The sequence below is a fragment of the Amphiprion ocellaris genome, chromosome 16 (assembly GCF_022539595.1).
Source record: "Amphiprion ocellaris isolate individual 3 ecotype Okinawa chromosome 16, ASM2253959v1, whole genome shotgun sequence".
Taxonomy (NCBI): Eukaryota; Metazoa; Chordata; class Actinopteri; family Pomacentridae; genus Amphiprion; species Amphiprion ocellaris.
The window spans coordinates 16896103-16910249 of NC_072781.1; the positions used below are offsets into that span (position 1 = coordinate 16896103).

At 40.9% G+C, this 14147-nt stretch overlaps 1 protein-coding gene across 5 annotated transcripts in view; it reads right to left on the reverse strand.

Annotated features, from left to right (window-relative positions):
• Nucleotides 1-14147, reverse strand: part of arid4b (AT-rich interaction domain 4B) — a 44962-nt gene that overhangs the window by 18839 nt on the left and 11976 nt on the right. For all 5 annotated transcript variants that reach the window (XM_023278012.3, XM_023278011.3, XM_023278010.3 and 2 more), the window contains exons 3-8: nt 11544-11654; nt 7029-7094; nt 6557-6647; nt 4156-4235; nt 3675-3766; nt 1100-1241 (exon numbers count right to left, since the gene is read on the reverse strand). In XM_023278012.3, coding sequence (XP_023133780.2) covers nt 1100-1241; nt 3675-3766; nt 4156-4235; nt 6557-6647; nt 7029-7094; nt 11544-11654 — 582 coding nt within the window. The remainder of the gene's footprint in view (nt 1-1099; nt 1242-3674; nt 3767-4155; nt 4236-6556; nt 6648-7028; nt 7095-11543; nt 11655-14147) is intronic.

A 14147-nucleotide genomic window follows, 5' to 3' on the forward strand; every position in this document is an offset into this window, starting at 1 on the left:
AAATGACTAAAGTAGTTTCTGCAAAAGGCCACACTGATTGCAAAATAAGCTGTCTGTGAAACAAAAACAAACAAGCAGCAGCGATGAAGAGCGATGTGTAAGGGATGTTCATCCTCTGGCAGCATGTGCTGTGTACTAAAGTTGAGGAGCACAACAATGAGAGCTGCTCCAGCGCCAGTCTAACCCAGAGGAGGCAGCACTGCCATTATGGAGATCTGATTTCCACCAGGCCCTGCTCTCTCTGTATATAAAGCACACACAGGCTGGCAGGTTGGAAGCTTTTCACTTGAGCATTATGACTCACATTTGTTCTGTGATCCCATTTCGTCCTCCGACACATATGCCGCACTGCAAATCTAAGTGCTCAGCTCACACATGCAGACCCGTTTCTTCTGACTTTCATTTAACTAAGCCACTCAGAAATCACACTGTTTGTTACAGCCAAGCATCATCTGTTGCATGAGACATCTACCAGGATACTACTCCACCCCTCTGCCATACGGCCACAGTGTAAACAATGACAGGCTACTGAGGAGTGCACCTCTCTGGACTGTCACAAGGAGGCAGCATGGAGCTCAGTCAGCTGCAAGCCAAGAACAACAAATCCTGGAGGCGGGGCACTGTTGACTACACAGTTAAAGGGACAGCTTTCCCCACCCTCTCCCATTCTCCCAGTTCGACTTGTAGCACTTGCACAAACAAACAAGGCCTGTCACCATTTCATTGTGAGCTAACAGTGACTGAGAGTTAAGGGTGAGTGGAAAGAAATGGATAGCTGAGAACATAAAATTGATGGGAAAACAAGTCATCGTTTTTGATGATTGAGCTGATTAGCTTTCTCAAACTCTTCACCCTGCAGAAGAAAAAAGTTTGTTCTATTTTTAGAAATCAGCTGGTGAAGGGCAACGGCAGGCATGTTGCACCATTTCATGGTAGGTGTATTCTATTGCAATAACATAATCCTGCTGATGTTACATAAGCAGGCGTTTTGATGAAATGGCACAATGCTGCGAGTGTACTGAGACCCAGCAGCAGTGGTGCCTGTTTCTTCACAGTGATGCAGCAGAGAGCAGCAAAGGAAGGGAGACTATGAGCTCACCAAAGCAGGATACCACGTAGTCTTCTTTTTGTCACCGGTGGCAACCCCCTCCACACAGACCACCTTGCCAAACAGATCTTCATTCTGCCGCTGATCGCTCTCCTCTTCTTCACTGGAGGATGAAGATAACTCCTCCTCTTGACTGTGGGAGGAAAAGACGGTTTGCTCAGTGGACTTTACTACAGAAAGGTACAGTGAGTACGTGGATGCTCATAAACTCTTTACATTTATTACATACGACAAATTCAACTACCATGTGACGGTTTTGATTTCATGATTCTTATTAACAAACATTTGCTAGTTCCAGCTGTTGATTTTCTTTGTGATTGAAAAAGGACTGTTTAAATAAATAGCAAATGCGATGGCGTCAGCTTGGATATCACCATTTTCTGACAAATTGATGAATCAGATTAGTGAGAAAGTAATTGTTAAAAATGATCATCCCGCGAAGAACTCCTCTGCTTCAGAGTATTGTATGACTAACTTGCTGGACAGACACAAAGCTGTGCCAGCCTCCACAGGTTCCAAACACCTCCATGTCATCATCATAATATGTTCATCAATAAGGTGGACTGGTCGCTGTCCCAAAACATAATCCGATTTAATGCTGAAAGTGTTGACATTTGATTGAGGATAGTGCGGTCAACTTATCGCCCTAATGTATGCATGAGTATCATTGCTGTATTAAAAGAGAAAAACGCAAAGTGAATGGCATTTCATATTAAATCCATGCTATGTATGTATATATAAACGGGTTAAGAAAATAAAATAGCGAGTGCGAGTTTTCTCTCAATAAAGGCAGGAAGAGGATTTCTGCTAACCAATCATCTTTTCATTTAACTGCTGTTCGGCTAGAAAACATCTCCAATTGTCAATCCGCAGCCCTGCAAACCCTCCACGCACTCTCTAAGCTTATCATTATGTAGCACAGTGAAACATAAGGCTCGCTCTACTGATGAGCTCACTCATTAGGATCAACGTATTGACAAGCCGACTCACTCACTGCCGTCTGACAGTCATCCTGATGCTCAGGCAGAGCCCTGACTGCAGCCAGCAGACAGCCAGCCATGTCTCTGAGTGATCATGCAAGCAGCACCAGCAGGCAAACAGATCCTCTGTCCTCTTTTTATGCCTCACTAGGCCAGCTCTGAGCTCAACTCTATGTACATATACACACACGCACGCACGCACGCACGCACGCACGCACGCACGCACGCACGCACGCACGCACGCACGCACGCACGCACACACACACACACACACACACACAGTGTCTGGCACGACTCAACAACAGTAAATCAGCCAGGCTGCTGCTGCTACTACTACTACAACTAAAACTACAACAACAACAACAACAACAACAACTAAGCTGTGAATCAAAGTCATAAACAAAGCCTTCAAACTCCTCAATGAAGGAAACATTTTTTTTGCATGTATAATGACTGTGATAGCAGGGAATCGTTTGACAAGAAACCTTACTGACAAGGCTGTGATCTAAAAGAATAGTTTAACATTTCCTGCAGCAAGCTGGGATTTCTGTATTAGTAAGAGCAGCTGGGTTAGCTTAGCATCACACAAGAACTGGAAATCAGTCTAAAAGGTTAAAAAAAAACAACCTCTATGTTATTGCTTTATCAAATGCAAAAAAAAATAAGTGTAAAAAGACTTGAAGAGGGTTATCTGCTGAACAATTCCTTGGCCAAGAACAATGACTTCTGACAGTGTCTGCTGCTCATCTGGCCAACTCACGATTACATAAACAAGATAAAGTGCGCTATTTACTGGCTAGTTGTTTCCTCTTTTTCTGTTCTTTATTCTAACGGGCTGCTGGCTGTAGCTGTACATTTAAGCAACAGATGTGAGAGTTGCATCCATCTTCTCATCTAATTCTTAAAAAAAGCCACTGTACTTTGTCCAATAATATCAATCTATATTGTTTTCCGAAGCCTTGTAATTTGTAATTAGTACAAAGGCAGACAACAGGTTCAAGGTGCTAATGTGCAGCTAGGACCACTCCAAGTCAATATTGCATCAATGTTTAGAACAATATTGACTTTATTCTCTAAGTGCTATTAGCAAGGGGTGTCAAAGTATAAAATCATGTAGCCAAATGTCCTCTTTATAACACAGAGAAGCCACAATTATATCCAGTGGAAAAATAAAAACCCTCAGCAGTTCCCATTCCCTGATGAAAAGTCTGCCATCTCCCAGGAGCAGGGACATCAGAGCATAAAACACCCACTGGAACATTTGAGTTATAGCACAGAAAAAAAGAGATAACATTCAGCAGGACCACGTGCTCATGCCTCTCCAGCATGCATGCAGACACAGGAGCCTGGCATGATTAAGGAGCTGGAGGAGGCGCTCTGCTCTTCAAGGCCTTGGGGGCTCTTTATGAGGGGATGGAGATGAGAGTAAATCTTTCATTTCAACTGCTGTCAGCGTACTTAGAATGGGAGAGCCTGCTACTGATGACTGTAGATCGGTGTAGAAAATCCATCCTCATAGCATCACAGACCTCTGATATATTAAGTTTGATACGAGCCCCGCGGGATGTGCACAGACGGATACTCACATTGGGTTTGATCGTCGGCCGCGGTTGCCCTTCTTGCCAATGACAGGTGTGCCAAAGTGCTCGGGGTTGGTGAGAGGGAGTCTGTCGAGTGTCTGCAGAGGAGACAAACAACAACAAAGAGCCTCAGTGGCACCTTGTCAGACAATGCACTGGAAGATAAAAGATTTGCCCTGTATTAAAACCTCGAACCTTGAATTCTCATCATGGGATTTCTTCACTTACAAATGGATTTGCTCAGCAGTGGAGACATTTTGTTTTGATGACTTTTCTGCGACAAGTTTATTTCACAGCTGAACTTCTAAATGCCGATATGGGACCATTCATAAACAGCAATTTAATTTGAACACTGCGAGTAGGGATGCGAGACTCTATGTGATGTAATTAAAAGAAAACGAAAAATATATATATAAAATGGGTAATTTTTTCCTAGAGAGCTGAGAGATGAGTCTGTTTTAAAACTGCAGGACAGCACAATACTTGCCTCGCTCTCTGCAAAGTGACGCGCTCCTTTCAGGCACAGAGAGGAACGCCTCAGGGTCTTCTCATCGCCATCGTCAAACACTGCAGAGATGAGACACAAACTCTTAGGCTGCTGTATGTAGGCCAGGAGTCCACCAACACATACACACAAAAACACACTAACGGCAAAAAAAAAAAACTCCCCCTCTCAGTTACAAAATGTCGTCTTGCTTTAGATACACTGGAAACAAATTATGCTTGTCTTTTAAGGGCTGGAGATATTCTCCGGCAGGCAGTGACAGAGACGCTATCAGCTCGCAGCTTTACTAGAGCTTCAAGGATCCTCTGCTACACATAAAGTAAAGCAAATAGTTAAATAAAAGCGATGCGAAGAAGTGTCTGAGGATTTACTGTTTTTATTGATGTGTTAACTGAAGTCATATCTATGATATTAAATCTCTGTAAACTAACTTCTGCAATAAACAATGATATCAAATAACGCTTAATATAACAACAAATATCTGAATAATGTTACAAGGAGCCTTCCACTCACTTTTGACAGTCTCATCGCTCCTAAAGATTAAAGATAAATGCCAGATTATTCATTGCTCAAACACACTTTGTGACAACAGTAAGAGGAATCACTTGAGGTAACTTCAACACTGAGCTAAGTTTTTTTTTTTCTCTATCAGCGAACGAAAAGAATGAAAATGTGCCAAGATGAGTGTTTTCAAGGCAGAGAAAACCCCATGGGTGCGCTTAAGTGACGAGCAGCTGCTGGGAGACTACAGATCTGAGCAGCAGACTACACAATATGTACTCTGGATTATCCAACACTGTAACTGTGCACTCCTGACAAATTTGCAATTCCAAATTGCAATAAAACCCCCCCCCCCCCCCCCCCCCCCCCCTTAAAATTTGCTGGTTCCAGCTTCTCAACAAGGGAATGTACTGCTTTTCTCAGATAAAATCCCTTTCTGGTTGTTTATTTAACCCCTAAAAACATATATCTGTGTACTAAAGTTACATATTTAGAAGTTTATTCCATGAAAATAATCTTCTCCAGCCTTAAGATGGCCTCACTGTAACTAAACTGCTTCGTCTACAGTGTGTGCAGATCTATCAAGTCTGTGCCTCATTCATTGACACCTTCCTACTCACTGCAGATCTGGCACACCAGCTCAGTTACAACTCTGTTCAAACACTGTAAAACTTGTCTGTGCTAAACAATGACAAGCTGAAATACTGGACTTAAGCCTTACACGTTCGAATCGGAAACCAATACCATATAAGAAGAATGATGCAGAAAATTTCACCCTGCAATTTGAAAGGAATGGTTTCTTATTTTGTTACCGATGAAATCTCGTGAGTCTGAATTTGTATTTTTGAGACAGTCATTGGTATGTTCCAATTTCTAAGTGGAAATGCTCAGTCATGACTGCTTATTTTGTTCATAATATACACTAACGTTCAAAAGTTTTTAGTCACTTAGAAATGTCCTTATTTTGAAAGAAAAGCAGTTTTTTCAATGAAGATAACATTAACATTATAACATTATATTAATCAAAAATACATTCTAAACATTGTTAATGTGGTAAAGGACTAGTAAGCTGGAAACAGGTAATTTTTAATGGAATATCTACATAGGGGTACAGAAGGAACATTTCCAGCAACCGTCAATCCTGTCTTCTAATGCTACATTGTGTTAGCTAATCATGTTGAAAGGCTAATTGATGGTAAGAAAACTCTTGTGCAGTTATGTTAGCACATGAATAAAAGTGTGAGTTTTCATGTAAAACATGAAATTGTCTGGGTGACCCCAAACTGCTGAACAGTAGTGTATTTTTCCAGCAATAAAAACCATATGGACAAGCTAACAAGGTTTAAAAAACAAACAAAACAAAAAAAAGACTGTTTGAAGATGTCACTCCGGGCATTGGAAAACAGCAATCGGCATTTTTTTCTTTTTGTTGACATTTCATGTACTAAATGATTTCAGCATTATCTGAAATAATATCAAAATAGGCAGCTTAGTAAACAAGTAACTGTAGTCACACCCTGAAATGTAGCATCTACCAGCACCGCTTGCTTCTTAATTTATGCTGTATAAGGTTTTTAATGTTGACCCAGCATGCTAACCATGCTCAATCAGCTTCTAAAGCTACCTCAGATTAAAATGCTAAAACCAAATTTATTTGTACTGAACATTTTAATAACACAAATAGCAGCACTGTGGGAAATCACTCTATTTTCCTCTTTTATTAGGCATCTATTGGAGAATGTTCTGTAAGTGTATTGCTAGGGAGAATGAAAATACTAGCCACTCTGTGTAATTCTATTTGTGCACAAACATGTTTTTAACAAGCTGTATTCAGAGTACAAGTGTCTGAGAGAGGAGGAAAAGCAGTCCGTTATTGACTTACCAACAGTATATATACTAGCATCGGTCAGCTTATTGATTGTGGCCTCTTGGTAAACTCCATCCTGATTCTTCACCTCTACAACAGCACCCACCTGTGGGATGCAAACACTGCTGTTATTTGGGTTGTCAATAGGGTAATTAGCATTATTTTCTAATGATAAGTCTAATAATGTGTTTAAGTAATGAGACGGGCATGTTGCTGCTACAAGAATTCTAATTGAAATTAAATTGCAAAGCTAATGCTTCATTGCCCGATGCTCTGGTGCTTTTTCTGCATTCACTATGGAAGAGTCTTCTCACACAGAAGTGCAGCTTGGATACAAAAGAAAGTGGAGCTAAAAACAGAATTTGAGCTTTAAACTCAAGGGATTAATTACCAATAGTCAGAGCAGAAAAACTCAAAACAATGAATAATAATGTGATCAAGGGACATTAAAGATAAAATGCATCAGTCTGCATCTGTCCTGCCTTACCTTCAGAGGCCCTTTGATGTTTTCATCATGAACCTCAGCCGTGGACAGATCTGGTTTAAAGGTCACCTGGGGAAGTGGTGGGCAAAAGGAGAATCAGCGATGAGAATAAACAAACAACTCCCTGAAGACCTGACCAGGCCACATCAATCCTTCCCTTCATAAAAGCAGCACATCTCCACTAACGCTGCTGGACTTGGACGCAATACTCGACTACATACTAATACCATGGCTCTTTTCTGGCTTCGCTGAGTGACCGACCCTCCAGTTGGCAACTGTGCTGCATCTGCTGATGCCAACTGTGGTGGACTTCTGCTGTGAACATTAGGACTACACTAACTGACCACCATCCCTCCCCCTCTCTGCATCTGCAGCCTCCTCTAAGAGAGCCACAGCAGATCATAATCTGATCATGCTGTGATAATCTTACATCTGCATGCCAACCTGGCATTGCTGTGTGCCAGAAAAGACCGCAAGGCAGGCACGCGCACTTGGAGCCATTTACTGTCACATATTTTTCACGGAGCTTGTGTGAAAAGTTTCAAAGCAGCCAGAGGCTCCGAATCTGTTCAGTATTACAGATGCCCCTCCCTACTCTGTTATCAAAATGCTCATGTGCTTCCTCCTCTGTTTCCTGAGGGAAATTAAAGTAATTTTTGAGAGCTTGTGCAAGTAAAATAGTAACATAATTATATTGGAAAACTGGCTTCACTTTTATTGACTGTGATTCAGTTTAGAATCAATTGCCATACAAGGGCAGAAAAAAAGTTAAGCACCCTGTCTCAGAAAACAAGCCTGCAGGTAACAAATTCAGACAATGCTCTCTAGAGTCAGTTTCAAACATAACAACAGCAGAAACAGCAATCAAAGTCTCTCCGTGAAGGCAGAATCAAGACAATGAATGAAAGAAATATATACTGTAAGATGCTGTCAGGTCACAAAATAAGGTGTGAGGGAAAGGAATAAACGGCTTCCTGAGGCAGCATTTCATCGGTTATGGAGATAATAACATTCCTGCCCCGTGGAATAAAGGAATCCCTTTCTTTACGGGAACGAGCAGGAGGCTCTGCTCTCCACACACAGAGGCAGGGTGACTCTTACTGTCCAAAGCCTCAGCTAGAGAGCGTCAATAACACCTAACTATCCTGACAACCTCGTAACTGTGAGCTGGGCTCCTGCAGAGGTCTGTAGCTGTACACACAAACGGTACAGCCACTTAGACTTGATAACAAATATTGGAATAAGATATGAAACCATATTTCTGATAAAACAGAGTCTCAGTCCAGCAAATTTGATGTGATGTGGACATGCTTATCAGGAGCTCACACTGAGCTGTGAGCACTGTGAGCTCACTCACACTAAATTCAAAATGGTTAGAGAGCAGTTTTCCAATTTGAAACTGTGCAGCTGTGCTGTCTACTCAATACTGCATCATTAAGTGATCTTAATTTATTCAATCAAATCTGCCTGCAGAGGTGTATTCTATGGATTTTGGCCATAAACAGCCAGAGGTCTCAACCCTGATCAAACAACAGGTATTATTGTACACCAATCAGCCGCAACATTAAAACCACAGACAGGTGAAGTGAACATTGAACATCTCATTGCATTTAAATGTTTTGCTGGAAAACCTTGGATCCTGGAATTTATGCGGATGCTACTTTGACATGTACCACCCACCTAAACATTGTTGCAGACCGAGCACAACTGAGCCTGACAACAACAGGACAATGCACCTGACTGCAACACGAGAATTGCTCAAGAATGGCTCGAGGAACACAATGAAGAGCCTAATTTGTTGACCCGGCCTCCAAACTCCCCACATCCCAATCTGATTGTGTGTCAGTGAGATGTGGCAAGATAAGGCCAATTAATGGAGACCCCAATTGCAAAGCACAGGACCAAAGAATTCACACAGGACATCCCCGGCGGTCCCATGATGTATACAGCCCGAAAAGTCAGAGCTGTTTTGGTGGCGAACAGGGGATCTATACAATATTAGGCAGTTGGTTTTAATGTTGTAGCTGATGTGTGTATGTGTGACAGCTCAGATAAAAGCCTCCAGTTTTCACTTTTTTTCTCATTATTTACTGTTCCTGTTAGTTCACATTAATAAAGCCTTCTATTGTTCTGTTCATTGTGTTTACTTCATTATTATTTTAATGAGTAATGTGGTCAAGGGACCTCAGTTGAAAATTAGTCAGTTGGCACTAGCACAATTATTTTTTGTGCTTTGTCCTTGTAATAAATTTTAAAAAGGGTAAAATACACTAATACAACTCAGAGTGAGTGTATATTTTTGCTTGAGCTAAAACATCTAAATGCAGCGTATGTACCATTACAATTTGCGTATCTGTAAATCAGTTTTATCCACCTATGTAAACATCTTTCCATTACCTTTGTCTGCATCAATACATCTTTGCTACAGTAAAATGCAACTAAATTTTCACTGCATTTGTTTTTTGCAGTTCTACATAATGGTTTCTCATTCAAAATCTCAAACATCTGTTTAAATATGACAAACACAAACAAATATTTGGTCTGTAATAAACAAATCCAATTTAAAATTCAGTCAGTTATTAAAACATGCTTCATGTTTTCATCCTCTAGGGTCATTTGCAAAAACTACTGTCACTTGGACATGTTTCACTCTCAGTTAACTTTGAAATTGTTCACAAAATGGAGCAAAGTAGAGTGGTGTACTAAAGGGATAATAATGAAACTACACCATCTGAAAGGTACTTGTGGGAATAGTTTGGAATCTACTCCCAAGAACAATTGTGGGTAATGGTGCAGATTTTCATTGCCTTTTGGAAAACAGAGATACGTATTGTAGCATTACCATAGCAATAAATCTGAAGTCATTTGTTGAGGCAGCAGGGGGACCACAAATGAACAGAACTTCAATTTTAATATACAATTTTAGTTCAGAGTTAGATTAAATGCACTCAAATGACAGAGTTAGTCATCACTGGTTGAATCTAGTCCTAAAAACAGTAGGCTTCTGTAAGTGCTTTGGGAAAAATGGAACTGGTAGTACTTTGGGGCAGCTTATACATTTGCATTGTGATTTAATCAGGTAATTACTAAAATTTAACAACACATAGATACGCTTTTGCAAAAAGTTGCTGTATTATTTCTTTAATTGAAGAGCTTTTTTGCATTTGCCAGTGAAATCTAAAGGAAAAAAAAATGAAAATGTGCTATCGACACATAGCACGTAGAAACTGTCGCGCAGAACTAATTTGACACTAGTTGTTACTGTGCCATAGGGTTTATTCCAGACTGCTAATATGTGTGCTGAACCTTTTACAGTAAGTGATACTGACATGGTGCTAATTGACTTGTACAGGTCCTCTAGTGCAGATTATCATCATAAATAAGAACGTCACACAGATCTCTTCTCACAGTCTTAAAATCACTGAAAAGACACCAGTGGCATATGCTGCAACCACTGACTTTGTTAAACAAGCAGACAGAGATTAATGAACCAAAGAGCTAAAGAGGAATTCATTACAGTGGAATATTCAGACTCGCAACCACTGAATAATCGCCATGTTTCAACATTTGTGAAGCAGAGCTCACATTCACATCACAGCTACCCAAAAACAAACCCTGCACTCAGCCAATTAGTATGGTAATTAATTTATGAGCCGAGACTGTCCTATTAGGTTCGTTTTAGCCCACATTATTTAAACTAAGAACATCACATGGTCTACTTTGTCATGCTGTTTGTCTCTATCCGTAAGACAAAAACGCACTTCATTTGATGATTTCAGCCGGTGAGCAAGAATAGCAGAACATCACTGCTCTTTTGTCTCTACAGAGGGAACTACAGTGCACTGACAGTGAAAAAAACGGCATCCAATCTTTGTTCCTCCCACACACTCTAGCAGAACGAGAGACAAGTGATCTGTCTCTATTGTATTATCCAGATGCTTCAGCCCCACTGGGAAATGAGATAGGGTACTACGTGGATCATGCAATGCCCTCATCAGCGACGCACAACACCAATGGGGAAACAGCAGTCGCACCGTGCTCGCCACAAAGCATGGAAGTCGTGGGTAAGAGTGACGCCCGAGGATGTGATGGATACCTGGTGGGCTAGGCCAGAGCCTGCATCTCTCACAGCTGGGCCCCTGATTAGTGTTTCAACTGTATGAGCAGTACTAACAACGTAAACCAGGTGGTGGAGTGGCAGCGTGTAAGCAGAACAGCTGGATTTTTGGCAACATTACACACAAGAAAACCATTTAAATGCACATGCCTCTAATATCTATAACAAGGCCCTTCTAATCATCCCGACAACCCAACATGTAAAGGAGTGTTTTGGACAATATCTTTTAAATTAGGACATCTCCAAACAAACTGTTCTGGATGTACAATAAAAGCTGAGCTGTGTGATCTTGACACAAAGACAAGGGCCCCTAGCCCTGCTGCAATCCACTTCACACACACAACACAGACAGACAATTAATTTTTAATTCTGGCTCATGACCACTTTGAAATATGACTTACCTTGGCCTTGACTAGCCTCTTGGCAGTCTTAATCTTGGCTTCGCAGAAAGCCCCTCGGTACTTGGCACTCACATCCGTCCCTACTGTCAGGTAGGGGGGCTCCTCCAGAGTCTGAGGAAATAGAAGAAAAAAAAACACACACAAAAATCCAGTGAGTTCAAAGCCTTTTGATATAAATATAGTTTCCTGACACAGGTGTATTCTCACAGCTAAAGCAGGAGGACACACGTATAAGCTTAACATAGCCGAGGCCAGCAACGCAAAACCCACCCGACTCAGTGATTCATCCATGGAAAACACATACCATCTGCTGTGGGTATTGGAAAACAAGCCTCTGAGGGAGCAAACAAAAAGGCCACTTCACTACAGCTTTGATGACTACAAAGAAGAAGCTATCCGAAACACATAGCACCATCTTGTGTCATCACTGGATGTTTATCAAACCTTTTTTTTCCCCCCTCAAGAGCCGATTTGCAGAGGGTAGGGTACACAGAGAAAACAGACTTTCTGTGTGCGGATGGGGGCAGATGATGTTTGTGGTTCGTGTAATGTGGAGATGAATTTACTGAGGGTGTTTCACTAAGACTTGAGAAAGGCCTAACCTAACAGCGGTATATTTAGACATCTTTCTAGAATAAGCCCCAAAGTGGGCCACACTTCCTGCTTCTTCTGACAGCAGGTTTTAACTCAAGTGTTGCTCAAGGAAAACATCAGTTCCTCCTGTAATGTGCAAAAACAGCAAACGTACTGTTTCGGATGTGCACTGAACAAGAAAACACATCATCTTTTCTGAGTGAATGAAGTGTATTAACACCCAGTGAACTGAACACGCTCAACAAGAACACATAATTTAACATCTATCTACAAAACTGACAACAGAAAGACGGTTCTGTTTGTCACTCATTGCTCTGAAAAACCATTCCTCCAGACAAGTTGTGCCTCATATAATTCATACTACTGGCTGATTACTTGTAAAACTCTAAGATATAAAACTCTATGTTTGTTTCTTTCATTTTCAACACTTTAACAGATACAACCCAAACAAATGAACTGTGGGAGTCATTCATAACAGTTGTTCATTGTTCCCACGAGGAGAGCAAACAGTGAACAGGTTGCTATTCCAGCTAAAACTCCACCAGCGTTTAGCGGTGCTTGGAGCAGTGAAGAGGAACTAATCACTGACACCAGCTGCTGAAGGCCTCTGTGGCACATACTTGTGTCATGACTGAGCCGTTTTCAGGACTGAAAGGATCCACGTCTGAAAACTGTTTGCAGGGCTTTGTCCCTTTGTCAACTCTGATGTACTTCAATTAAGATGTTAGGTAACTTTAATGAACTTTAAGAATCTCAATCAAAGTCATGTCCTTTGTTTCTTAGTACACTACCTGACAAAAGAGACCTACTGCCTTTGTATAAACACTTAAACCTTTTCCTTATATATCGCAAGTGAAGAAACTGTAGAGTGACAAGACAAACACTAAAAAAAAACACTAGAAAATAAGTAAGTCCAGCACTTTTATAGAGGAGTTCCAAAACTGATGGAGTGCACCAGAAGAAGTCAACCTACCTGGTTTGAAAGACATTTGTCATGGCCAGAAACTGTAAAAACAGAAGAACTGTAGGTGTTTAAACTTCCTGGTAGTCACTGAACAAATCGTGTGTGATTTTCATTTTCATCAGGAAAATGAAATGTCTCATTTAACCATATACCGTAATAGGATTCTGTTAAAAAAAAGAGGCCTTCTGCACTCATTGGTACAACTAAGAAACCATGACTCACTCAGTTATGACCAAAAGTCACATCACAAAAAAATCAGGGAGTTTTCAGATGAAATGGGCTAAACTGCTGGCTTTGTTTACACAGAGCAGACAGGAGATAAATATTAAAACAAATAAAAAATGTAAGCAGTAAAACATCAATACTATGTACAGCTACCATTTTGTTCTCCAGTGTTAGTAACACAGTAAATGTTGATTCCATTTTTTTAAATTCTTGTAAAATGGATGAGAAATTCAGCATTTGATTGAGGTTTTTTTTTTCATAATCCATACCATTATAATTTTTTTATGTTACATTGAAGAGATGTTTGAGTTATCTTGGCTTGTGGCCATAACGGTGCTGTTATATATAAATATATAGACATGCCAGGCTTTATACTGCACTGAAAAAAGCAGTGAGTAAAAATGTAACAGGAACAAAATCACCCCAAAACTTCTTGGAGTTCAGAGGATTAAAGTGTTTACTTCACCTCAAGCGCTGAGCCTAACTCAAACCACATCATCCATCCATCCATTATATATACACCGCTTTATCCTCATTAGGGTTGCAGGGAGGCTGGAGCCTATCCCAGCTGACTTGGGGCGAGGGCAGGGGACACCCTGGACAGGTCGCCAGTCTGTCACAGGGCTACATATACAGACAAACAATCACACTCGCATTCACACCTATGGGCAATTTAGAATAATCAATTAACCTCAGCATATTTATGGACTGTGGGAGGAAGCCGGAGAACCTGGAGAAAACCCACGCATGCACAGGGAGAACATGCAAACTCCATGCAGAAAGAACCCGGGAAGGCTGGGATGCGAACCAGGGATCTTTTA